The 26,228-nt window shown below is 36.9% G+C and overlaps 1 protein-coding gene across 1 annotated transcript in view; it reads right to left on the minus strand.

The window, feature by feature from the left end:
* The window catches only part of LOC107556016 (ankyrin-1-like), a 154,781-nt gene that overhangs the window by 63,744 nt on the left and 64,809 nt on the right, over positions 1-26,228 (minus strand). The window contains exons 8-35 of the mRNA XM_016238982.1: positions 24,710-24,808; positions 24,534-24,632; positions 24,352-24,450; positions 23,298-23,495; positions 23,072-23,170; positions 21,434-21,532; positions 21,192-21,290; positions 18,417-18,614; positions 18,218-18,316; positions 16,110-16,208; positions 15,805-16,002; positions 15,099-15,197; positions 14,894-14,992; positions 14,468-14,566; positions 14,291-14,383; positions 14,126-14,198; positions 13,971-13,991; positions 11,985-12,081; positions 11,660-11,738; positions 9,987-10,102; positions 9,661-9,885; positions 9,420-9,574; positions 7,653-7,952; positions 5,795-5,898; positions 4,338-4,457; positions 4,138-4,222; positions 3,919-3,993; positions 1,575-1,706 (exon numbers count right to left, since the gene is read on the minus strand). Of these exons, the coding sequence (XP_016094468.1) occupies positions 1,575-1,706; positions 3,919-3,993; positions 4,138-4,222; positions 4,338-4,457; positions 5,795-5,898; positions 7,653-7,952; positions 9,420-9,574; positions 9,661-9,885; positions 9,987-10,102; positions 11,660-11,738; positions 11,985-12,081; positions 13,971-13,991; positions 14,126-14,198; positions 14,291-14,383; positions 14,468-14,566; positions 14,894-14,992; positions 15,099-15,197; positions 15,805-16,002; positions 16,110-16,208; positions 18,218-18,316; positions 18,417-18,614; positions 21,192-21,290; positions 21,434-21,532; positions 23,072-23,170; positions 23,298-23,495; positions 24,352-24,450; positions 24,534-24,632; positions 24,710-24,808 (3,358 nt within the window). The remainder of the gene's footprint in view (positions 1-1,574; positions 1,707-3,918; positions 3,994-4,137; positions 4,223-4,337; positions 4,458-5,794; positions 5,899-7,652; positions 7,953-9,419; positions 9,575-9,660; positions 9,886-9,986; positions 10,103-11,659; positions 11,739-11,984; positions 12,082-13,970; positions 13,992-14,125; positions 14,199-14,290; positions 14,384-14,467; positions 14,567-14,893; positions 14,993-15,098; positions 15,198-15,804; positions 16,003-16,109; positions 16,209-18,217; positions 18,317-18,416; positions 18,615-21,191; positions 21,291-21,433; positions 21,533-23,071; positions 23,171-23,297; positions 23,496-24,351; positions 24,451-24,533; positions 24,633-24,709; positions 24,809-26,228) is intronic.

A 26,228-nucleotide genomic window follows, 5' to 3' on the forward strand; every position in this document is an offset into this window, starting at 1 on the left:
TACAAAGACTCCCTCCCGAAATCACATACCGTCTTGAGAAGGTCCATTTTCTTGAATAAGTAATTACTTTGCGACCGCAAAAAGAGTCTGTTCTATATGGTATGAATGTGTGTAGTATGAATGTAATCTGGACGTACTACAGTCACCATTGTCACATGACCTACCAGAGTTGTTGTTTCACGTCATTTCATGGGATAGCCTGGGGCTTCATGGGACAGTAAAGTGTCTATCGTTTGCACACTTCAGAATCATGCTGAAAGTAGTAGGTCATCTAGGTACTTTTTGCCTACTCTTTTATGCCTTCTGTGAATTCTGACATATTTATTTTGTCACGTGCTGTTTTTCGCCTACTATATAGTAAGGAAGTATGCGATTTCAGATGCAGCCCTTATGTGCATTGTTAAGGAAGTTCCAGGGACAGTGACCCACTGTTCCTGTCGGAAGCAAGAAGTCCACACCTGGTGCAAGTCCTTCCTCTCAATATGATTGCCACAAGCATTTGGGCAAGGCTGTGTTGTGCGGCATGCTTTGTGTGCAGTCGCACTCATTTTTTGTTCTAGCTAGAGCACAGTGCTGTGGCAAGCTGAAGTGGCTGAGTCGCCTACTCAAAACTATTTTTGTTTCATGCAACTTCCCAATAACTTGTTGGCTAGCCGCGACTGAAATAATGGACCGAAATGGAAGTAGTTCACAAACATCACAACTTTCTGGTAGCTAAAATGAGCTTGAAGAGACAGTCTTGAAGAGAGAAATTCTGAATGAGAATTGGGCTGCTGGCCAGCTTTATACGGAAGTGGGCAATTCTCACTGCCTAAAGGCATGCTTAAAGATCTTCAAGTGCAGTCGTGCAACGACACAACTCCCATAGAGTAGTCTGTATGGAAATGACTTGACGGATAGAGAACTGACAAACCATTGTCCTGCTCAGATCTCAGCCACAGCTCTTCCTCAGGAAAACACACAGATCACAAAAGCAGATTGTTCTCCATGGTGATTGTGTAGCCAATAATTTTTCTGGGGTTCTCCTACATTCATAAATATGATAAAATATTTTTTTAGATAGAAGATAGAACATCCTGTGTTTACTGAATGTATATAATTTTCTCACTGAAGCTGTGCATGAACTTATGATCTTAACTAGGATTAATTACAAGCTATCACTGAGATTTCAGCAAAAACAGTCAACAGATGTAACATCCCAATCAAAATAGAGTCGACGAATGGGGCGCAGCCTTAAGGTAACATGAAACCCTCTTATTTCAATAATGGTTATTTCTACATCAGATTTGAAAGGGGTTCAGAATTGGGGGCGTGGGAAGCCGTGGTAAGGTGGGAAGATAGAGGGGTGGTGAGAGGGAAAAGACTGCATGATAAGGGGAAGGCCTGAAGCGCAGCAAGACAAAAGTTTTGATAACTTTTTTGAATCCTGCAGCACTGCAAGTTAAAAGCATGCAACAAATATGGCGGCATGTTCATACAGTTACGTCACATGAGACAGATTAATAAGGTTATATTTGCTCGCAAATAATTTAGGTATTCTTAGGATCATAGTGAATGGACACTATGGCACTCACTTTTGGCTCTCTTCCCCTCTCGAGCGGCCCACAGGTTGAGCAGTGTTGAGCTCTGCTCTAAAAGGGAGTTGGGATTCTCCACACGGATCTTATTTATTTCATCTACATTAAACTGCAGTTCACGTCCCAACTCTGCACAGGAATTAGATATGATACATTATGTTTCTTCACTATTAAGTGACTCATTTCAGACTAAATCATAATTTACTGAAGTATACTGTAAGTGCTAATTTTGTGCCACTCAAAAACATTATTGTACTAATAAATTGACAAGTCAATAATCAAACAAATATAAACTGCATAAATTGGTTGATACACAAATACATAAAGCAAAAATTTTGAAAGCACTGCATATTTATTTTAATTTTTTCGTCATCGATTTATGCCGTAGTGCTGTCTTTATGCTCTAGTGTTGCACCAGTGCATCCCTAGCCAATTTTCTTGAAAAATATGAAAGTTTTAAAACATGTTCAAATTTGCATATGTAAATGATGTGTGTATATATGTAGTGGGAGTATTGACAAAAACTGCAGGCAATGGGATTGCAGTGAAATAAGATTAATGTGCATTTATTTGCATATATGATATGAAAATATATGACATGATCTGACATGCCTCTTTCAAATTCTCACATCATTGCCACCTTTTGTACAACTAAACGGACTATAAAGTGGGTATAGAAAAGAATCACATTTTGTTGCTTTGCAGACTGAAATGAAGATGGACAGTTTTTGTTTTATCCAGCTCTATTTACTCAGTGCTACTTATAACATCCAAGTGAAAGATAAAACTTAAAAAAAAACTTTAAAAAAAACAAAAACAGAATCACTGATATTTTGTTGAATTACCTTTTGCTTTAATTACAGCCTTTAGTTTGTTGGGATTTGTCTCTCCTAACTTTGCACATCTAGACTTTGCAATATTTGCCCACTCTTCTTTGTAGAACTGCTCAAGTTCAGTTCAATTTGATGATGAGTGTTTGTGGACTGCAGTCTTCAAGTCATTCCACAGATTTTCAGTGGGGTTTAGTCTGGACTCTGTCTAGGCCATGCAAGGACATTCAGCTTTTTCTCCTTCAATCACTGTGTGCTCAGTTTCCCAACACTGGTCATGACTGCATGTGGCCTTTCTTGAGGAGTGCTTTTTTTCTGGCAACCCTCCCATACAAGCCACATTTGTAATATTGTTGTCACATGCACACAATGAGCACTCTTTGTCATAAAATCCTGCAGCTGCTTCAGAGTTGCTGTAGCTCTTGGTCGCCTCTCTGACCAGTTTCCTCCGGCTCTTTCAACCAGTTTGGAGTGACGTCCTGATCCAGGGAGGGTCTCTGTTGTACCAAATACCTTTCACTTCTTAATAATAGACTTCACTGTGCTTCTAGGCATTGATAAAGCCTTTGTAATATTTTTGTATCCATCTCCTGACTTGTGCCTGTCCACAACTTTATCCCGGAGATCTTTTGATGGATGTCCATATCTAATTGTTTGCTTCAGTTGCACTACCAAAGACTGAAATGCTCCAGAAAAGCTCTTTTCATGCTGAGCTGATCAAAATGAGCACAGCTGATCACAGTTGAAAGTCAAATGGCTTTGTGTGCCATTGAGAAGGTGATGAGCAACACCTGATTGAGTTTACAAGTCATTTTTAAGAGGGGGGTGTGATCCTTTTTCCAATTTATTTTTATTTATTTATTTTTTTCAGCTGGATAAAACAAAAACTGTGTTCGTCTTCATTTCAGGCTGCAAAGCAACAAAATGTGATTAATTTAAAGGGGGGTGATTCTTTTCTATACCTACTGTATATACACACACACACACACACATATTTGACCTTATTCTTCTTTTTTGCTATTATTATTCAAAACAATCTGTTTAAATCTGTATATTCCTGTGTATAAGTTTTCAGTTAATAATGACATTGAATTCAGCAAATCTTTAAATAATCAATTCATCCGCTTTAATACAATAATTAGAATCAATAACTGTTTTCAATTGATTATTGATTTGTCAATTAATTCATCGATTGATTATTACATTGCATGAATGGGCCCCCATATGAAGTCCCTAGCATGAAAAGGTTTAGCTTGTGCAAAATGATCTTTTGTAAAGCCAAAGAATTAAGCCAAAGGTCAATCTTTAATCTCATCTGCACATGCTAGACAATGTGAAATGTTCTCGAGCTTTGGTAAATTTGGACCTTAAAGTAAATGACTTGTCAAAACATTTTGTATTCTGTACATATGTGGCAGAGAAATAAGATCCAGATATGCCTTGACAAGACATGAGCAGTTAAGCATTATGCTTGGTAAGCGAAAGAAGTGCATCCAAACCCACACACTCACCAGCCCAGCTCAGGCCTAGCTGTTCAGCTATTAAAGCCATCTTTAACTCCGTCCTTTCCATGGCGCTCAGTGATGCTGCAGAAACCAGACCATCATTGGCTCAAGAGTTCAGCAATCTGATGCTGCAGCTCACATCTTATTCAAAGCAGGGTCAGGCAAAGGTTGAATGAGATTTGGGGGCTTAACATGCAGGAGATGTCAGTGTGGGAGCAATCTTACCCATGGCTGGTTCATTTAGAGCACTGTATCTTTCCCTCAGAGCCAAAGGAGTCAGAGTTCTCCTTCGCTCATCACTTCCTATAATCTATATAAAGAAATAAACACACTGTTAGAGAACTCTTGTGGATTTAACTCTTTATGTGAGTATCTGTTTGTGTAGGAAATGTGAGAACAGTGATTATCAACATTTGCCGTATTACCTTAATGCATGGCGGCATGGTAACGTTGAGGTTGCACAACACATGCTGACTATCTTCGTATTTGGTTGATTTGCGCAAGAAAGACAAGAAGCCAGAGGGATCTTTACTGCTGTCCCTCACCTGGGGAAAAGGGAAAAAGGTGGATATACCAATAACATGTGATGATATGGTGATGCTCACGAATATTAAATGGAAAAGTAAACTATGCATCACGCAGTGCCTTCTTTCTGGCAATATAGTCATATTTATTTTAATTTTTTTTATCCAAGCATGGGTTCCTGTTTTGAGTCATAAATATGAAACTTTGTGCTTTTTGTCATATTCTACTTTATTATATATGAAAATATGTTTTGTTTTTGACCAATATGTAATTATTTTACACATATGTAAAATATTATCATATTTCATAATGTTAAAATGAAAATTTAGATTAGCCATAGACAGAAGAAATGACAAAATTCAACACCCAGTGCACTGAAAAAGAAAAAAAAACTAATGGTTTCCATGAAAGGAATGGTTAATCTGAAAACTGTATCATTATTAAGTGGGGCAAAACCAAGAGTGGCCAATCTTATGTTGTGTATTTATATGTAGAACTGTAGATATCCAAATAATTTAAAGTTCAGTAAGCTTTAAAATCAGCAATAAACAGTGATACCTTGTTATCTTTTAATGGCTTTTTTTTTTTTAATCACAACATAGGAAAACCCTGATTGTGGTATTATGTATTACATTCAGCCACAGCATTATCTTAGTCTAGGAGCTAACATCAAACCTGGTCTGTCCTTACACTAAAAGACTGTAGCCTCACTGTGTGTCCGGGTCACACCATTCTGGTGTACAACTTTTAAAGGACTTGTTCATCCCAAAAATTAAAATTTGCTGAAAATGTTCTCCCCCTCAGGACATCCAAGATGTAGATGATTTGTTTCTTCATCAGGTTTGGAGAAATGTAGCATTGCATCAGTGTCTCAGCAATGGATGCTCTGCAGTGAATGGGTGCCGTCAGAATGAGCGTCCAAACAGCTGATAAAAACATCACAATAATCCACAAGTAATCCACAGCACTCCAGTCCATCAGTTAATGTCTTGTGACGCTTAAAGCTGTAAGAAACGTATCCATTATGAAGACATTTTTAACCTCAAACTGTTGCTTCCTGCTAAAATATGAGTCCTCTATCCATAATATTGATTTATCCAGTGAAAAAGTCACATCATCTGAATCAGGAGAGAAATCTGCACAGAACAAGCAACGTTTACAAGAGAAAACAGTCCAAAACAGAGCTATACAATCATGTCTGTGGATTTGGATGTGAGAGACAACAGGAGATTTGTCCTCCAGGAGATTTGACTTTTTTACTGGAGGCAGCGTTATTATAGATTATGGGCTGCTATTTTGGCCAGAGGTGACGTTTGATGTTAAAAATGCCTTAATGATGGATTTGTTTCTTACAAACACGCAGCTTGGCAGAGACATTAGTGGTGAAATTGGCACAATCATTGGCATATAGGAGTTTGGTGGTACCAGTTATATCTTCCCACTGGGCAGGAGCTGTGCCACCTATGAAATGTAGAGAAGTGCGGTTGAAAATAAATATGCAATAGACATGTCTTTATTTCCATAAAAAACTGAAATAAACCCTTAAAGGAGCCTTGCTTAGGAGCCCTATTTTGGGTAATTCAGTTTAAAATGATGATGAATTAATATTTTTTAACCTTAAAAACCTAATCCTTGCATTGATTCACTCTTGCACATTTGTTGAGCAGTGCAATTTCTGTGACACTAGCGGCAACTAAATGGAATTGCAAAACTATTTTCTAAACTTTCTATCATATTCTAGTTTTTAGAAATGGCTCTGCTACCTCCTTAAATGATTTTTCGCTAATTTTAATATCTTCTGGACAAAGATCTTGCCTGGTTGCTTAGAAAAGTAACAGCACACTCTCTTCAACAAACCGTATGATTTGAGCATGTCATTCATCTCTAAAAATGATTGTTTTAAACGCCAAAGCCTCATTATTTACTAGTCCAACTATGAATGGCTTCCTTACAGTAGTTGTGCACATTAAACTGGGATAAGAGAAAGCATTTTAACATTAAAAATGACACTACATCACCTTTAAATTAGTTCCTATTTCCTGAACATATATTTGTGTCATTATGCTAAAAATGAAATAAAATAATATAAATCCATTTACCCCGACAGTGTTTTTGTCTTTTCCAGTAAAAACCTCCAAACACCCTTAAAATTAGGTAACTGAGAAGCAAAATTTTACTCTCGGAGGGATTGGCATAGTAATGTACATGACAATGTTAATGTATTTGGTCTTGGCGGAATAGATCTGCTACGCTGCTGCTGCTGCAACAGAGCAAGTACAGAGACTTGCTACTGCCAATACACCCCCAACATGCTGCTGTTATCTTATTCATATAACATACATGAAATAACCCCCATATAGCGTACATGAATCACCTCGTAGCAGATCTATACAGGTGGAGCTGGGGAAGGTGGAGGGTTTCTGAAGCAAGCTGCAACTGCTACGGCAAGCACAAGTCATATATTTGAATGTTGAGCAGCGAGCTCATTGGCTACCGATACAGGAGAGAACCAATCAGCTGTGCCATGTGATAATGATGTCATTCGGTCAGATTGAGTTAGACCTATCGGACTGCGCCATCTAGAGTCTCATGCCAGAACTCTGTATTTATATACTATTATCGCATTTATTAATGTTGAATTAAATTTTATTTCTGTATTTTTACTTTTCATTTTAATTTAAGTAGTTTAGCTATGTGTTTTTGTCATTTTCATATATGTTTTTAAAATATTTATATTTAGTTTTATTTGCATTTCAGTTTCAGTAATTTTAGTACTTATTAAACATTCGGTTAGTTTCTAGTTTTCATTTCAAGTTTTCTATTTTCTTTCATTTCAGCTTCATTCTCAGTCAAAACCTGCCATTACCTTGATCCATTCAAACAAATCTTTCATCCATTCTCAACTTTTGCTATGTTTTTATGCCCTACTTTTTACTGCACTGTAAACGTGTCTGTATATGTTCGTCTGTAGAAATAACCTATGTGTTATCTAAGCAGGAAGTAGAAAGATCCCATACCATGCCATACTATACCAGACTTCATCATTCATTTTTACCATCATCAAACTTACAAAATCACATTCATTCACATTCCAAAGGAACAATGTTCAAATTGCTGATCGCAAATATAATTCATTTTGAGTGATGAAAGATGAGATGCTTCGTCATGTTTGGTGTCTCATGACCAAACAGGAAAACAACGACAACAAATCTAAAAGCTGTCAGATACATTATGGTAATATGCAGAAGATAAGCTTCCTCCATTTTCCATCACTTCTTCCTCCTCATCATCCTCCCATCTCACCTGCAGTCCGAGACGGACACGCTTGGTGACGGCTGTCTCAGGAAAACTGGCCTGGACCATGGGCACCAGCTTACTGGCGAGAAAACCCCCTTCTGGGCCAATCAGATCGTTCTCCTGCTGGATGCGGGACACCACCGCAAAGTAGAGCGGGAAGTCGGTCGAGATGATGCGCCTGATCCTTTTCTTGCCAAGTTCCTCCTGACTTTCAAGATCTAAAGTGCACAGCCAACAGAGACAAGACAAAATGATCACAGTTGACCGGCTACACAGACATCAGAAATGCTGTACATTTATAGACATTACAAAGCCCGTTAAAGGACTAGTTGACAAAAAATTGAAAATTTGCTGAAAATGTGCTCATCCTCAGGCCATCCAAGATGTAGATGAGTTTGTTTCTTCATCAAATTTGGAGAAATGTAGCATTGCATCAGTGTCTCAGCAGTAGATCCTCTGCAGTGAATGGGTGCCGTCAGAATGAGAGTCATAATGGATTTGTTTCTTACAAACACGCATTTTTGTCTTCTCCAGATGTTAACTGATGGACTGGAGTGCTGTGGATTATTGTGATGTTTTTATCAGCTGCTTGGACTCTCATTCTGACGGCACCCATTCACTGCAGAGCATCCCTTGCTGTAATGTGATGTAATGACACATTTCTCCAAATCTGATGAAGAAGCAAACACATCTACATCTTGGATGGCCTGAGGGTGAGGACATTTTTAGCAAATTTTCATTTTTGGGTGAACTATTGCTTTAAGAACATGTCTGAGAGATCAAAAGAAAACAAATATATAATATTTTACACACAGAAATGTTAACCCCCACCAAATTCTCATTCTTGTAATAAAAATTATATAATTTTTATTGGTTACACTTTATTTTACGGTGTCCTTGTTACGGTGTAATTTTACATTTAAGTACGGAGTAATATTAATTAACTACCACCCGGTTTCACAGACAAGGCTTAAGCTAGTCCCAGACTAAAATGCATGTTTGAGCTGTCTCAACTGAAAATATCTTGCTCTGACATATCTTAAAATATGTCAGTGTCATTGTTCTGTGTCAAGATGCACACCTGTAATGTTTTTTTCCATGGCATTTTTGTAAAAGTTGCTTAAATATCTTAATTTAACTACGGCCTAGTCCTGGCTTAAGCTAAGCCTACATGTATTAACTGGATGGTTTGGGTTAGGATGAGAAAACAATATTACTGGTGTGCATCTTGAGACAAAACAATGGCACTGAGATATTTTAAGATATGTGAGTGCAAGTTTCTTTCAGTTAAAACAGCTCAGACATGCATTTTAGTCTAGGCTTAAGCATTGTCTCTGAAACCGGGGGAATGTCTTACCTTACTATTTGTAATCCTGATTAAACAGCATTTTATTATTCTGAGTAATTAATAATTGTTATTTATTTATAGTACATCATTAGAATTATCCTGCATGTAATTGAATTGAATTTATTCAGATTTTTAAAAAATTACCCAGGCATGCTGATTCACATTACTTGTGTTTTTACAGTAAAGAGACTCATCAGTGAGAAAAATGAGAATCTTGTTCTTTCTTTTGAAACAGGACCTACTTCAAAATCTATAATAGATAAGAAGCTTATTCTATAATTTAACAGCAAATGTTCCTATACTGTAATTTGCCAATACAGCAAGAATTAGTACACACCTTCATCCATGCCATTGAGGATGGTCTCCAGGACCTCGTCACCATAACGATTGCGATGCTCCTTCCAGACCGATCCGTTCTCACTTCTCAAGACCACGAGCTCACGATCTCCCCGACCGAGTGCCGCGAAATGGGGAATCTCCACAATCACAGGCCTTCAGGAGTAATGTGAGCCGGGTCAGTCTGTGATTTCAGTTCGTCAAAACATATTCTGGTTTTCTAGCAAAACTGGTTTCCTCACCCTAAGAACTGCATGCCAGCTGGACCAAGAGAGATGATACGGCTGGCAAGACCCTCACCCTCCACCAGAGGAGGTGGTGTGGCAAGTTTCTGCGGCTTCACCAGGCGGCAGGTGATGCGTGTTGGAGCGGCACAGGTGCGAGGAGGAATGATGACACGCAGGCCGTTATGTCTGCTGCCTCTCATCGAGCCGCCACGAGCATCCACCATGAAGCTCACAAGGAAACTGCAGAACCATAAGCACAAAGACCATGCACAATTCATTCATGATATTTCAACTCCAAGCCAGAATGTGCACAATATTTCAGGTAGAGGCAGAAAACTCACCCGGTGTGGATGGGGCTCGCTACCGGACTGACATTGTCTGACGTCTCTGTGGCCGGACTGCTGGGGATCAGCGAATCCTCATCGTACTCCTTGGGCAGAGGAAGTGGGGTGTGCTGCTGTATATGTAGAAAAGTAGATACTAACACAAACAAAAATATACACATATACACTGTACAAAGTGAACATGTGCAGTTCTTGCCTTAAGGAGTTATTTTAAGTCATGTGATTTGACCCCTAAAATTACTTTCATTTGTGTAATTCAATGTTTTCATGTTTTTAAATATTTAATTTAATTTCCATAGATTAATATGTAGTGATAAAGTGTACATCCACAAAAATACAACATTGTTATAAACACCTGTAGTCTATTATTACACTTATAAGCATTTGGTTTTATAGTTATTAAAGCCTTTTTCAAAAAATGACAAAAACAATAATAAAAATTAGACAATAGTAAAAATATATATATAATCTGCATATGGTTAATAGCCCTTAAAAAGTGTTTTGGCGGCAATATGGTACAATAATGCTTTCAGATAGTAATACCATTGTATATCTACAAACTACACTACCATGGTACAAGTAATAATAATAATAATAATAAAATGTATAGGTATGGTATTACAACCCCAATTCCAGAAAAGTTGGGAGATTTTGTGAAATGCCATAAAATCAAGAATATGTGATTCATTCTTTCTCTTTAACCTTTATTTGACTAAAGTACAAAGAAAAAATCCAATGTTTTCACTGGCCAACTTAATTTTATTTAATAAAATATGACCAAATTTTGATTTTGATGGCTGCAACACACTCCAAAAAAGTTGGGACAGCGTCATGTTTACCACTGTGTCACATCAGCTGTCCTTTTAATTACAGTGTTTAATTGTTTGAGAATTGAGGATACTAATTGTTCAAGCTTTCCAAGCCAAATTTCTGTCCAATCTCGCTTGATACAAGACTTCAGCTGCTCAGAAATGAGCTGATTCTCCTCTTCATGACTGGTCATACATTTTCAATAAGAGACAGTTGGTCAGTGAAAACTTTGGAAATCTTTTCTTTGTGCTTTTGTCAATCCCACAGAACCAGTCATAAGGGTCAATTTTTCGAAATTGAGATGTATGCATCATCTGAAAGCTGAATAAATAAGCTTTCCATTGATGTATGGTTTGTTAGGATCGGACAATATTTGGTCGAGATACAACTATTTGAAAATCTGGAATCTGAGGGTGCAAAAAAATCTAAACATTGAGAAAATCATCTTTAAAGTTGTTTAAATGAAGTTCTTAGCGATGCATATTACTAATCAAAAATTAAGTTTAATATATTAACGGTAGGAAATGTACAATTTTTTTTTTAATGGAACATGATCTTTACTTAATATCCTAATGATTTTTGGCATAAAAGAGAAATGTATAATTGTGACCCATACAATGTATTGTTGGCTAGTGCTACAAATATCCCCCAGCGACTTAACACTGCTTTTGTGCTGCAGGGTCACATTTGATCAATTTAATGTGTCCTTGCTGAATAAAAGTATATAAAAAAAAATCTGTGACCCCAAACTTTTGAAATTTTAAAACATAAGTATATAGGAGTCAATGACACTTAATATAAAGTGAGACCTATGATACTACCGGGGTACTTGTTAAAATCAATCAATCAATCACATTTACCTGCTCCATTTCATGTTCTTTCAGCATGACTGTTTCAGGAGAAACACATGGGATCCTTGGAATGGCAGGGGAATGATTCCTAAAAAAAACACAAGTTAGAAATAAGTCTGACACAAAGGAGTCTGTAAATGACAGTTCTCCGCTCCCCTCATAATTCATCTCAGTGGCCTTTCCTCGGTTTGGGCTCTACTCTTTTCTATTCAAACTAGTTTAAAACATTCTAGGTCATTTCTTCCACCAACTCTCCTCTACTTGATTATACACGTGTCTCGTCTTGTTCAATCTGAATCATCTTCAACATCATCACCGCAACTCTCCCTCGTACTCTAGAACATTCTTGGGGGAAAGGAAATCCTCATCATGGTCCTTTATGTCCTCCATCTTCAAATACCTGGCGCCCTCGTTCCCCAGCAGCTCCTCGCCTGCCGCGACGAGGGATGAGAAGAGAGAAAAAAGAAGAAGGGTGTTAAACATGCTGTCAAGAGGATATGAACACTGAATGAATACCGACTGGACAATATGGAAAGGATATCAATGGATTGAGAGCTGCTGAGTGAGTGTAATATGTTATGACAGTAACAAAGAAGTACCATGGTACTAACAAGGTTCTTTTTAAGTACCTGAGTACTATGTGAACACCATGGTAATCCTTCAGCACCATGGTATCCCAAAGTACAATGGTATAACCATCACTGTACCATGGTACTGCCACAGTACTTTTTTTAAAAGGGAAAGTAATGCAGTACTGTAACCAGATTACTATTTCCTGTAATGAAGTGAGATAATAACTTTCAGTAATCACCATCACAATTACTTTTGTGTCATTACTTGCACTGCATTTACAATTTTAAAGAACAATGATTCATGTAACATTGAACAACAAATGCTGTTTTGAACAAAGTGATTACGATTCCTTTCAATTGGTTGAAAAGCCTGTAAGCTACTTGTGAGCGATGCATGAGCTACACTGTTGCAATTGAGCTGATTACTAATACAGAACTGAATGGACAATTTGGTATATTTTTGATAGTCCATCTGGTAAAGGTTGTTTAGAAATTAATCAACGTAACGTGATTACTGTTCAAATGTCTTTTGCTACAATGTAGAAAAAGTAATTAGTATGTATTAACTAATTACTTTTTGCAATAACTTCCCCAACACTGATTGCAAGTGAGTGAGAATGAAGCAAAGGGAAAGATTTGTGATGGACATACTGCAACAAAACATATCAAAGCAAATTAAACCTTTTGTGTGTGTGTGTGAGTGTTTTATATAATATTAAATTAACTACAAATCAGAGGCACGGATGACCTTCAAAACACAATGCCTCCACTGATATCGTGCATAGACATATGTAAACTGTGCTTGTTTTCATAAAAAAGTGAAAAACCGGTGAAGCAGAAAATGACATTTTTTCATTTAATCAACAAAAAAACAATAAGGTCAAGCAGGCTTCAGTGGCGATTTGAAGTTAAATTAAAATTATTTTTATATTGTACCTAGTACCTATATATGCACATGTATATATATATATATATATATATATAGCAAATGTATATACTCAATATACTGTATATACTGAAAGATGAAACTTAAATTTTAGCATTGGATTTGCACAAGGCAGCCACATGATGCACATCCTTGTGAGAGTCTGGATGCATGCGAAACATCTTCAGGACATTATGTAAACACACCTGTAATATCTGTAATCACACCAGGAGCTGAAATACTGATTTTATATGATGCATTGATTCTACAACACACCCTTAAAAAGAGGTGAGACACTTTGTACATCGCTGATTTTGCAATTCATAATTCTGAAGAAATTAACAAATGCACAAATATTATACAGTAAGGTTATATTTATAAGTTCTTAATCAGTGTTTTCGTCTTGTAAATTTATTTCATAAACAAAACTGCGCAAGATAACACTTTAAGGGACTATATCTGTAGTTAAATTAGTTTCTAATAAAAAAAATTCTAATATTGATCATGAACCACCACTTTTTGTTCCTGGCCCACTGGAATTTCAATGATACAAGTTTACATTTATACCATAGTGCATGATAACGGTTTCACTGAGAGAACTAAAGAGGAGATGTAGCAGGTTAGTGGGAGCGTTAAGTGCTATGGAACAGTTAGATACCTTCAGGAATAAAAGCAGGCTCATTAACATCAATGCACACATGCTAATGACACATCCATCATAATTTCAAAGAATGACAATGTGTTTGTGTGCGTGTGTGTGTGTGCTTGTAATGAAATCAGTGGCCATGGCCACCGCACGAAGAAGAAAGAGGGAAATTCATACCTAACGTTAGCTGTGCAATTCCTAGAAAAACCAAGAGCAGGATGCTCTTTAAATGCCCACTCATTTAAAGAAAGTTAATTATTCTTTGTCTTGTTTTTCCAAATGGAAATTACGCTAAAGCTCTAAAACAGACATAAGCAGAGAGCTGGATTTACCTTCATCTTCAGACACATCCAAGATCTCATCAACTGTCTCTGGGAAACTCATGCGATGTTTTTCGGTGGTGGTCTTAAAGGAAAAAGGTTATTGCAACACGTGATTTCTTACATTTAGTCTTTATTTAGTTTATAGTAGTCATAGTATGCCAAGCTGTAACTCACCATGGAAACGGTCTCTTCGGTGACCAGTTTGAGCACATCACTGACTGAGATGTATCCAAGGCGCTTTGCGATGGCAAGAGCTGATGTGCCATTCTGTAGGAGACGGAAATGTTCATTTGTCAACGTCCGACATATTTTAAAATGATGGCAATCAGTTAAAAGAGGCCAGGCTCTTACAGACGTAATTTCATTTGGTTGTGCGCCATGTTTCAGGAGAAGTGTCACAATGTCCGTATGGCCCTGCTGAGCAGCCTGATGTAGCGGTGTATATCCCATCTAATAGTCCCAAAAAGAGGACAGATTCAAAGTCCGAGCTCATATGAAAGAAAAATCACTCTTTAACACGTCAGTTGTTTCTCTTAGACCTCAAGCAGATGAAATGAAGAGCAAACCAACACTCTTGCTTCTCAGATTTTTCTTCTGAGACAAAGTAACCTCAAGAGTTTCAGATCTTAACATAGTCACAAACTGTGCACGGATATCAACTAATTGATTCTATTCCTATTCTAAGAATCCAAGGAAGAACATCTAAGACAAAGATGAAAATTTGAAAAATGAAACCACTTACAAAGCTGATCAAAGCAAAACCATTATTTCATTTACCCTGGTCTTGCAGTTTACATTGGCCTGCTGCTGTAAGAGGAATTTAACCATCTTGATATTGCCGTAATGACAAGCCACATGAAGTGGAGTGTAACCAATCTGAAGAGAAATCAACAATGACAATCATAATCACCATTATCAATAATAATATGAATCATTATGTAGAAAAGCAACATATTGCACTGTAAGAGATGTGAGTTTTCACCCGTGTGGCAGCGTAGACGGACGCCCCATGTTTCACTAGTATATCAGCAATGCCAACATGCCCCTCCTGAGCCACGAGGTGAAGAGGAGTCAGACCACTCTGAGGACAGACAAGACATGCGTGTCCATGATATGAACATAAAGCAAGATATTGCATGCTATTCACAATGTGTGTGTGTGAGTGTAATGTTGAGAGATCAATGTAAACAGGTAAACATGGTCAGCTTGAAAAGAGGTGTTCATGTTTGTTCACCTTAACTAATGCAAAAATTAAGCTATTAATATATGCAAAAGTTAATATTAACAAAAATGAACTAAGCTGATCTTGTTTATTGTTAGTTTGTGGTAAATAATGCATTAACTACTTTCAGATATCAATGTTAAGAAATGCATTAATATACAGTACGTGCAAGTTAACACTAACATTTCAAATGCATGAACTAATGTTAACAAATACAACCTTACTGTTGTATACTTTTGTATAAGTGTTACCATGACATCATTGTAATATCTGCATACTGATGTGAAATGTTCTCTCATGTATGTTTTAAATGAACTGGCATTTTCTTTTTAAGCTATCGTAGAGAGGTGTATTCAAGGACATAGCAGCGATTTGTTTTTGCTCTTTTCATCACTGAAACTGCTTCTGGAAGCGGGAAAACTTTGCTTTGAAAAAGGATGCAAAAACTGAAGTACAGTAATCTCACCTTATTGCCCAGATTTACATTGGCCTGCTTTGAGATAAGCAGCAGCACCATGTCTGGTTGGCCCTCCTGGGAGGCTAGGTGTAACGGTGTGACCCCTTGCAATGACTCAGCATTGGCAGAAGCTCCATGCTGCAGTAAACTGCTCGCTGCCTCCACCTGGTTCTGTTTGGAAGCAATGTGGAGCGGAGCATAGCCGTTCTGCGGAGAAAAAAGAGCAATGGGTTAATGCACTTTGTGGTTCAAAATAATGATTGAGACTGAGAGTGTTTTCAGTGTGTTGAGCAAGGCGATAAATAGTGTCATACCCGAGCGGCACTGTGTGGTGAGCCTCCTTTGCTGAGCAAAAGATTGACCACATCCAGATTGTTATGATGGATGGCCACATGCAACGGTGTGAGTCCAGCCTAGAGGACAAGACATCTTACTTCACTGTCATCAGTAATACCAGACGAAAATGCAGTAGATATGAACACTAAAACAATACTACTACCCTTGTAAAACATAAGCGTTTAATTGTATTGAATGTGCACTTGTGTTCAAATTCTAAAAGTATATTTTTAAAACTGTACTTGCAGGTAATATATTATTAATGAAATAAAAGGCCACTTAAAAAGAGTACTTACAGAGAGACACTTTCATGTCTGTTTATTAACCCACTTAAACAGACTTTTAAAAGTGCACTTTGCAATTTTGAGGTCAGTTTTAATAATCTTTTGTTGTGCTTTAAGAAGTACACTTATTTTGATGTGTTCATACTAAACATACTAAAGCCGATGTAAAGTATTGATAACAATTTTAACTGTAGTGTGTTATTTAATATTATACTGCATGTAATAGAAATGTAAATTTTAATACATTTTCATTTAATTGCAATTAGCTTTCAATTAAGTGTCTAAAAACTACATTCATTTCGCTCTTAAGTATTATTTCCATAACAAGTACTCTTTTAAAAGTATGCTAAAGTGTACTTAGATCATTTGGCCATTTTAAGATTAACGGTTTCAAAATCAACCAACAGCCTCATCCATGGACAGGGATAGACGTAATGTTTTGAAGTAAGTATAGTAATATGTTACATGTTAAACTTTAATTAGATTATAGTTGCTGACTTCATTTCAATTACTTGTTTGTGTCTGTTTAAACGTATGTCGACACACGAGTCATTTTGGTCAGCCACTAATGCTATCTCATAAGGTCTCATCAAACAGAATAGCATTCTATAAACACATGCATGCGTGCAGCTGATTCATACTTTGCCTGCTGCATTTGGGTTGGCTCCTCTCTCCAAAAGCAGCACTGCTACATCCACCTTCCCGTATTTGGCTGCTACATGAAGAGGAGTGAAGCCTTTCTGCATGGCACCAATCAAACAGCATTAAGGTTTCAAGAGAGAGTTTTATACAGTTTATCATTTGAATACAGCAGGCTGGTGATCTTGGGCCGCACAGTACCTTGGTCATTTTGGTGAGCTGGGCGTTCATGTCCAGTAGGATGCTGGCAGTCTGTGTGTGTCCCTCACGGGAAGAGATGTGCAGTGGAGTGTGTCCTGCTGTTGTGGTGGAGTTGGGGTTTGCCTTGTGCTCCAAAAGCAGCTTCACCATCTCGTTGTGGCCCATGCGGGCGGAACAGTGTAGCGGCGTCTGGTCATCCTGATGGAGATGAAGTTTGATATCACGCTTTCCATAAGTGATGCTTTTTTTAACAAATAACAGCGGCACTGAAACAAATGAAACTTTTAAAACAAACTTAAAAAGAAAAAATCTTCTTACAGACAAATGTATTTGTTTTTCAAAATTTCTATTTCAAAAGTTGGTTCAAACATTGCATTTTGATTTAATAATAATAATCAAACGTTTTATTTTCCCAATGACAAAAACATTCACACAAAATAAAAAGATTTCTGTCATGATAACTCTCGGAGGGATTGGCATGGTAATGTACATGACAATGTTAATGTATTTAGTCTTGGCGGAATAGATCTGCTTCGCTGCTGCTGCGGCAGAGCAACTTTAATACATTTTCATTTAATTGCAATTAGCATTCAAGTAAGTGTCTAAAAACTACATTCATTTCGCTCTTAAGTATTATTTCCATAACAAGTACTCTTTTAAAAGTATGCTAAAGTGTACTTAGATCATTTGGACATTTTAAGATTAACGGTTTCAAAATCAACCAACAGCCTCGTCCATGGACAGGGATAGACGTAATGTTTTGAAGTAAGTATAGTAATATGTTACATGTTAAACTTTAATCAGATTATAGTTGCTGACTTCATTTCAATTACTTGTTTGTGTCTGTTTAAACGTATGTCGACACACGAGTCATTTTGGTCAGCCACTAATGCTATCTCATAAGGTCTCATCAAACAGAATAGCATTCTATAAACACATGCATGCGTGCAGCTGATTCATACTTTGCCTGCTGCATTTGGGTTGGCTCCTCTCTCCAAAAGCAGCACTGCTACATCCACCTTCCCGTATTTGGCTGCTACATGAAGAGGAGTGAAGCCTTTCTGCATGGCACCAATCAAACAGCATTAAGGTTTCAAGAGAGAGTTTTATACAGTTTATCATTTGAATACAGCAGGCTGGTGATCTTGGGCCGCACAGTACCTTGGTCATTTTGGTGAGCTGGGCGTTCATGTCCAGTAGGATGCTGGCAGTCTGTGTGTGTCCCTCACGGGAAGAGATGTGCAGTGGAGTGTGTCCTGCTGTTGTGGTGGAGTTGGGGTTTGCCTTGTGCTCCAAAAGCAGCTTCACCATCTCGTTGTGGCCCATGCGGGCGGAACAGTGTAGCGGCGTCTGGTCATCCTGATGGAGATTAAGTTTGATATCACGCTTTCCATAAGTGATGCTTTTTTTAACAAATAACAGCGGCACTGAAACAAATGAAACTTTTAAAACAAACTTAAAAAGAAAAAAATCTTCTTACAGACAAATGTATTTGTTTTTCTAAATTTCTATTTCAAAAGTTGGTTCAAACATTGCATTTTGATTTAATAATAATAATCAAACGTTTTATTTTCCCAATGACAAAAACATTCACACAAAATAAAAAGATTTCTGTCATGACAACTCTTGGAGGGATTGGCATGGTAATGTACATGACAATGTTAATGTATTTAGTCTTGGCGGAATAGATCTGCTTCGCTGCTGCTGCGGCAGAGCAAGTACTGAGACTTGCTACCGCCAATACATCCACAACATGCTGCTGTGAGCATGTAAGAAATATTGCTGCTGCAAATATAACGTACATGAAATAACCCCCATATAGCATACATGAATCACCTCGTAGCAGATCTATACAGGTGGAGCTGGGGAAGGTGGAGGGTTTCTGAAGCAAGCTGCAGCTGCTACTGCAAGCTCTAGTCATATATTTGAATGTTGAGCAGCGAGCTCATTGGTTACCGATACAGGAGAGAACCAATCAGCTGTGCCATGTGATAATGATGTCATTAGGTCAGATTGAGTTAGACCTATCGGACTGCGCCATCTAGAGTTTCATGCCAGAACTCCGTGTATAATGCAGTAACAGGCTGTGAAAGACTTGAAAGGACAGAAATCCATTAAAAAATATATAATTTTTGAAATGCATTCGTTCCAATTGCTTGGAATCTGTGTACATCTGTTTAAATTGAATACATTTAATTAGCTAAATATCATAAATGTGGATACAATATGGGTAGCTATGCAACAAGCAACATTCAATTAGTTCAAATGTAGGCTATATGATGGAAACAAATTGTTAATGATAAATATTTAAACTTGGTTATTATGTATTTAAAACACATTCAGTTTAGTCCTAGAGAAATCAGAGCATTTATTTATGACTGACAAATATGCATCACATTAAGTTAAATTAAAACTGTGTCATTTATATAAATAGAACAACACATTTCTAAAGAATGGTACACTGCCTTTAAATTATTCTATGTCTGTTTGCCCATTGTGTTGGTTTATTTGCTCCGCGCAACACTTTCCATTTAAAGATCTATAAGAGCTGCTCTTTTATTTGAGAGCCAGTATATCCCTTGTCAAATAATTTTGGTTTTAATTCATCAAAGGTTTGTGTAAATCCGAACGCTGCTGCCCACAGAAAGTTGATTAAATCCATTTATAAACCCGAAGTCTTGAACAACACACTAGCGTGTGTGATTTGTTGACTGAAGTGTCCGTTGTTAGACGCTCCCACACCGCATGGCAAAACCAGACTGACTGTTTCACTCCTCAAAGTTGCTATAAATGTGACAAAGAGAGTTATAAATGCAAATGCAGCAGAGCTGGTGTACTTTACCATGAATAATTGAGAGCGACTCTGTTGTGGGAGATCCAATCAAACAGATGCACAATTTGTCGAGCACCCTTATTAAACACACTTTGGAAAGCTCACTGTGTGTGTTTTTGTCCCTTTAGTTGTATTGCCAACATTATACACACATAATGCGGTAGATGCATTGCAAGAGAGGTGAAGAATGCAAGCTGCGGTTTCTGCACAGGCAAGCAGCTATGAGACATGCACCATAGTCCAATTCACTTCATGTTGGTTCGTCTGTATTGCCTTCATCCTAAAGACCACATGAACTGGAAAAGAATGAATCCTGTTAGACCTATCGGACTGCGCCATCTAGAGTTTCATGCCAAAACTCTGTACTTATCATTATAAAGACCTTATATCATACTTAAGCCTCAAATGTTAAATATACATCGGATTGGTTTCTTCTTTAAATGATAAAAAAAGTCAAACTATGAATGGTATTATAATGTTATACTAAAACTAAAACAATGGAAAAACCCTTGAGATAACATGTAGAAAGAAAAAAACATATCTTAAGCGGGCAAAATAACATAAGAGGACTTTGAACGATTAATTGCCGCTTTGAACGATTACGTAATTGTGGCATCCATAATTGTAATTGCGATTAGAAATTCGATTAATTGTGGAGCCCTAAGTCGAGGGCAGCCCTAGTCAATATAGTAGTTTTTTGTTTGGCTTTTTACAACTTAATTTCACCATAAACAAAAGCTAAATTAGCTATAATATGAAAACAAAACATGCGAAAAATACAATTTAAACAAAATTGTTTGTTTTAATTGTATATACTGTATAGGGAGTGTTATTTGCTTTTGGACAAACTGAACAAAATAGGTTTCATGGACAATTATAAAAATGCACTTTTAATAAATGACATGGCCATTTCAATTATTTTCCGTATACTATTATATTATCTTAATAACATGACTTCTCATTTTCCTTAGCTAAGCCTCAATGAAACCCCATTTTTTAAAAGGAATAAAAGGCAAAATATAAAAAACTAAACTAAACCAAACCAAAATGTAATTGAAGGTCATAAACTGAAATACAACAAAATAGCATAACATGTGCTGCACCTTGGCTTTGGCGTCCACTGGAGCTGCGTTTTGCAACAGGAACTCAGCAACTTCACAGTGACCAGCTCGAGACGCCATGTGCAGAGGTGTTTCCACTTTCTACAAATGCACGTTAATGTACAGGTACATGATCGCATACTATACAAGCACATCTTGCAGTCAAAACATCTTAAATCACAAAAATCTTTGAGGAAAATGTTGCTTTGTGACAGTGTGTAGCTTTAACTGCTGATATTTCTTACCACGTTTGAGGCATGTGGTGACGCTCCTTTTTGCATCAGTATCTTCACTATATTCAGATGACCCATAAAGGAGGACACATGCAGTGGGGTCAATCCTGACTGTTGGGACAGAAAGCATACAGACACAAAGAACTAAACATGTCACAGCCTGAAATTATGGCGGCATTAAATGCTTTCAAAGACCTCTAGTATACTAGACCCTGCTCTAATCAAATAGTTTATGCTACTTAAAGGCAAATCTGATCAAATTTGATCCACATGAGTCCAGTTCATCAATTAACATATTATGAAGTCGCTCTCACATCAAAATCCACTGACATGTTTGTTTAGAACTGTTTTGGCTTGTAAACGGTGCTCGATCTGTGGAGATCGCTCTCCTGATTCAGGGAAAGCAATATTATGTATATAGATGCCTTGTATTTTAGCTGGAAGTGATGGTTTGAAGTTAAAAACGTCTTAATGATGGATTTGTTTCTTACAAACATGCAGCTTTTGGATTCTCCAGATGTTAACTGATGGACTGGAGTGGTGTGGATTATTGTGATGTTTTTATCAGCTGTTTGGCACCCATTCACTGCAGAGCATCCATTGCTGAGACACTGATGCAGTGCTACATTTCTCCAAATCTGATGAAGAAACAAACTCATCTCCATCTTCTTTTTTATTGAAATGCATTCCCAATCTTTTAAATGAGCACCGTATCTCTTCTATGTTTTGGGACACTTTGATTGTGAATTTGTTTCTTGTTTCCTGTCTTAAGTGTCCTTTTCTCCAAAGAGGTCTGTAATATCTGGAGAAAACTCAATGGCAGTTGTTGTTCTTGACTATAAATTTCAGGAGCGACAGGTAAATAATGTCATGATAACACTGATGTGCTGGTGGCTGATAAGATGACAAGAACCTGCATGGGATAGATAAAATAGTTTAATAACAAATTTGTGATTTAGCTTATATTTTCCATGCAAAACATTTATTTTGGTACAATATATTAGCTTTGAATGACGGTGGGGAAAAAAAGAGTTTTTTGGAAGCATATTGGTGTACTTCATCTATCAGAGACTAACTGAACTATGCAATGGGTTGTCTTTTAATTGTTGAACACTGTCAATGTAAGACGTTTTTTCCCTCCATAAATCCCTATATTATAGTATTTAATATAATGCAATGTTATTTATATTACACAGTGATCCTGTGGCTCACCTCTGTTACAGCCTCCAGGGATGCAGAATGCTTTAATAGCAGGTCCATTACACGCATGTGGTTCTTCTTACAGGCAATATGGAGTGGTGTGAAGGAAAAAAAGAGTTTTTTGGAAGCATATTGGTGTACTTCATTTATCAGAGACTAACTGAACTATGCAATGGGTTGTCTTTTAATTGTTGAACACTGTCAATGTAAGACGTTTTTTCCCTCCATAAATCCCTATATTCCTTGTTCTCTCTCTTTATTTTGTTTTTTGTAAATTAAAAAACAAATTCAAGATACAATGGCAAATTCATAATAAAAGTCCCCCAACACACCAAACAAATACAGTGACCCTTAAAGGTCAGTGAAATACATTACAATAATACTGAAGAGAATTTAAGTATTTAATATAATGCAATGTTATTTATATTACACAGTGATCCTGTGGCTCACCTCTGTTACAGCCTCCAGGGATGCAGAATGCTTTAATAGCAGGTCCATTACACGCATGTGGTTCTTCTTACAGGCAATATGGAGTGGTGTGAAGCCATTCTAGGCATGTCAAGAGTGGAGAGATATTTCTATGTAAGTGAACAGATTCTGCCCATTTTAAAACAACAGGGTAAACACTATTACGTGCATTAGTTGAGCCACATGTGTCTTTTAAATGTGTACTAACCAGAGCACGGGTGTTTGGTTTGGCTCCTTTATCCAGGAGAACCTTGGCCATGCGATGGTGTCCACAGTGTGCCGCCACATGCAGTGGGGTCAGGTGGTCTAGAGTGATGTCATCAATCTCGGCATTGTACTGTAATAGCTGTCTGATACAGTCCAAATGATCACCCTGGGCTGCCATATGTATTGGAGACAGGCCATTCTGTGCAGTGAACATATGGGAACATTTAGAGCTGCCAATGGCATTTTCTTTCTTTTTTCAACTTTTCATTTGTATTACGTGTTTTGTCTTACATGACATTTTTTGTTTGTCTTAAGGTTACTGAATATATTACTACATTTAAGATTTATGCATTATTTTATTTGAATTACATATAAAATGTACATCCATTTAGATTACACAGTTTAAAATAAGCAAACTACTAAACTTAGTGTAATGCATATTTGTCAATCATGCATAAATGAAACGGGTCAGATTTCTGTAAAAGTACTAATAAACTGAGCGTGTTTTAATTTACATTAACCAGGTTTATACATGTATTGTCAATAAATACATTTTCAGTCAAATATTTGAATGAATTTAATACTGATTGTTCCACAGCTAGCAATATTTGAACCATGTTCATACAACTGAATACATTTAGTTTTATTATATTTATATACATTTATAATTTAGTATACATATATTTATACTGACTCAAGTAACTTTGCATTTTGAAAACATGATCATTAAAATTGACCAAGTTCTTACCGGTTTCATTTATGTACATTTTGACTCTATGACGGACAAATATGCATCACATTGAGTTTATTAGTTTGTTTAAGTTCTTACATAACCTCATAAGAACAATAGCTTGACCTTTGTTAATGTCATTGAAGTGAACCAAATCACAGAGATTAATACACTATTAAATTCTTCTTCACCTTGCCGATGCGTCATTATTTTCCCTTTTATTGTTGCAACTATGAAGCTACTCATTTGTGGCAGATGAAATACAAATCTGAACGTCTCCATGTCAATGTTTTTATGGCTATATGAAATTTGGGTGCACGCCTACCTTGGTCTTGGCCTGTATTGGGGCTCCTTGGTCCAGAAGGATCTCGATTATTCTCACATGGCCATTTCTGGCAGCACAGTGAAGAGGAGTCAACTCATCCTGTGTTAAAAAAGGGAAGAAGAACAAATGTGCATACAAATTCTCTGTCACTAAAGTTTAGAATTGTAGCTTTTTTAACATACTTTTGTCTTGGCATCAATCTTTGCTCCTCGGTCCAGCAGAAGTCTGACCATGATGACATTTCCTCTCCTGGATGCAATATGTAGAGGTGTGATCCCGTTCTGAAAGAAAGCCACACTAGTTTGAAAGCAACTGTAAACTGACAGAGGATCAGTGTAGAAATATTTAAAAGACAGACCTTGGGTGTGAAGTTCACATCAGCTCCTCTGTTTAGAAGTAGCTGGGAAACATTCAGGTTTTCATAGTGGGCTGCGATATGGAGTGGCGTGAAGCCTGTCTGTAGAGGATCATGGGAAACGGAGTTAGCAGCCAGCACACTCTGTCTTGTCGATGTAAAATATAGTTGTTATTCTGACTGCTTCATTATCATTGCAAAGATCAATGAACCGTGTACACTACTGTTCAAAAGTTTGGGGTAGATAAGAAAGGAGTCTTTTCTGCTCGCCGAGGCTGCATTTATTTGATTAAAAATACAGTAATATTATGACATATTATTACCACTTAGAATGATTGTTTTCTATTTTATTATATTGTAAAATATAACTTACTCCTGTAATCAAAGCTGAACTGCAGTCTTCAGTGTCACATGATCTTCAGAAATCATTCTAATATGCTGATTTGCTGCTCGAGAAACATTATTATTATTATCATCAGTGTTCAAAACAGTTGTGCTTCTTCATATTTTTGTGGAATAGAAAGTTAAAAAAGATCAGCATTTATTGGAAACATCTTTTTTTAATATCATTAATGTCTTTACTGTCACATTTGATTAATTTGAAGCTACTGTATGTAAGTTTCTTACCTTGAAACATCAATCATTCTGATGGTAAAGTGACTTTTAATAAGGCAAATAAGTTTGATCCGGTGTCGAAATTCCGCAAAAAGGGAGGAATGCTTTACGGCAGGAACCAAATGCACATGTAATTATGACAGTGATGATTACGACTTAACTGTAAGGGGCTCCAAAGTCGCAAAAATACACAAAACTACATACAGTTGCTTTAATATCCCTTACGAAAAAGAAGTTTATTCAAGTGTGCTATTAGTATACTTCTTTTAAACTAAAAAGTCTACTTTTTATGTACTTCTCAGAAATGGGCTTTATGTACTTCTCAGAAATGGGCTTTATGTACTTCTCAGAAATATACTTAAAATGACATTCAAGTATACTTGACTTATACTTAGAAAAAGTCTAAATATATTTGAGCTATAGCTACTTGTGCTCCGGGAATCCATGTTTTCATTGTTATACGGTAGGGGGCGCTAGAACACATCTTCTGTACAGAAACAAGCGAAGAAGAAACCGAAACAACAGACGCTTCCACGTGTAATCTAACACGATCATCAGACATAAAACAGCATCAAAACTGTGTAACGTTATGGAATAAAATGTCGACTCCGTCTACGTTTTGATTATCATTCTGAATTCAATTAATATTTTTTCAGCTTTTTGTTCAAAATGTTGTTTATTTCTTTATTTTTTATTTATGAAACTTATCCACATTCAAGTGTTTAAAAAAAGAATGCATGACGCTAGAATAAAATGTATTTGTTTACAAGCAGATACTCTGTTCTTTTGATGTTTTGTATGTTCAGATATTCATGTAACAAAATATATACAAATTAATACCTAAATAGGGACATAGTAGTATACTTAAAGTATGATGTAAAGTTCACTTAAAGAAAACTTACGAGTA

This window comes from Sinocyclocheilus grahami, unplaced genomic scaffold (genome assembly GCF_001515645.1).
Source record: "Sinocyclocheilus grahami isolate Dianchi unplaced genomic scaffold, SAMN03320097.WGS_v1.1 scaffold553.1, whole genome shotgun sequence".
Classification (NCBI taxonomy): Eukaryota; Metazoa; Chordata; class Actinopteri; order Cypriniformes; family Cyprinidae; genus Sinocyclocheilus; species Sinocyclocheilus grahami.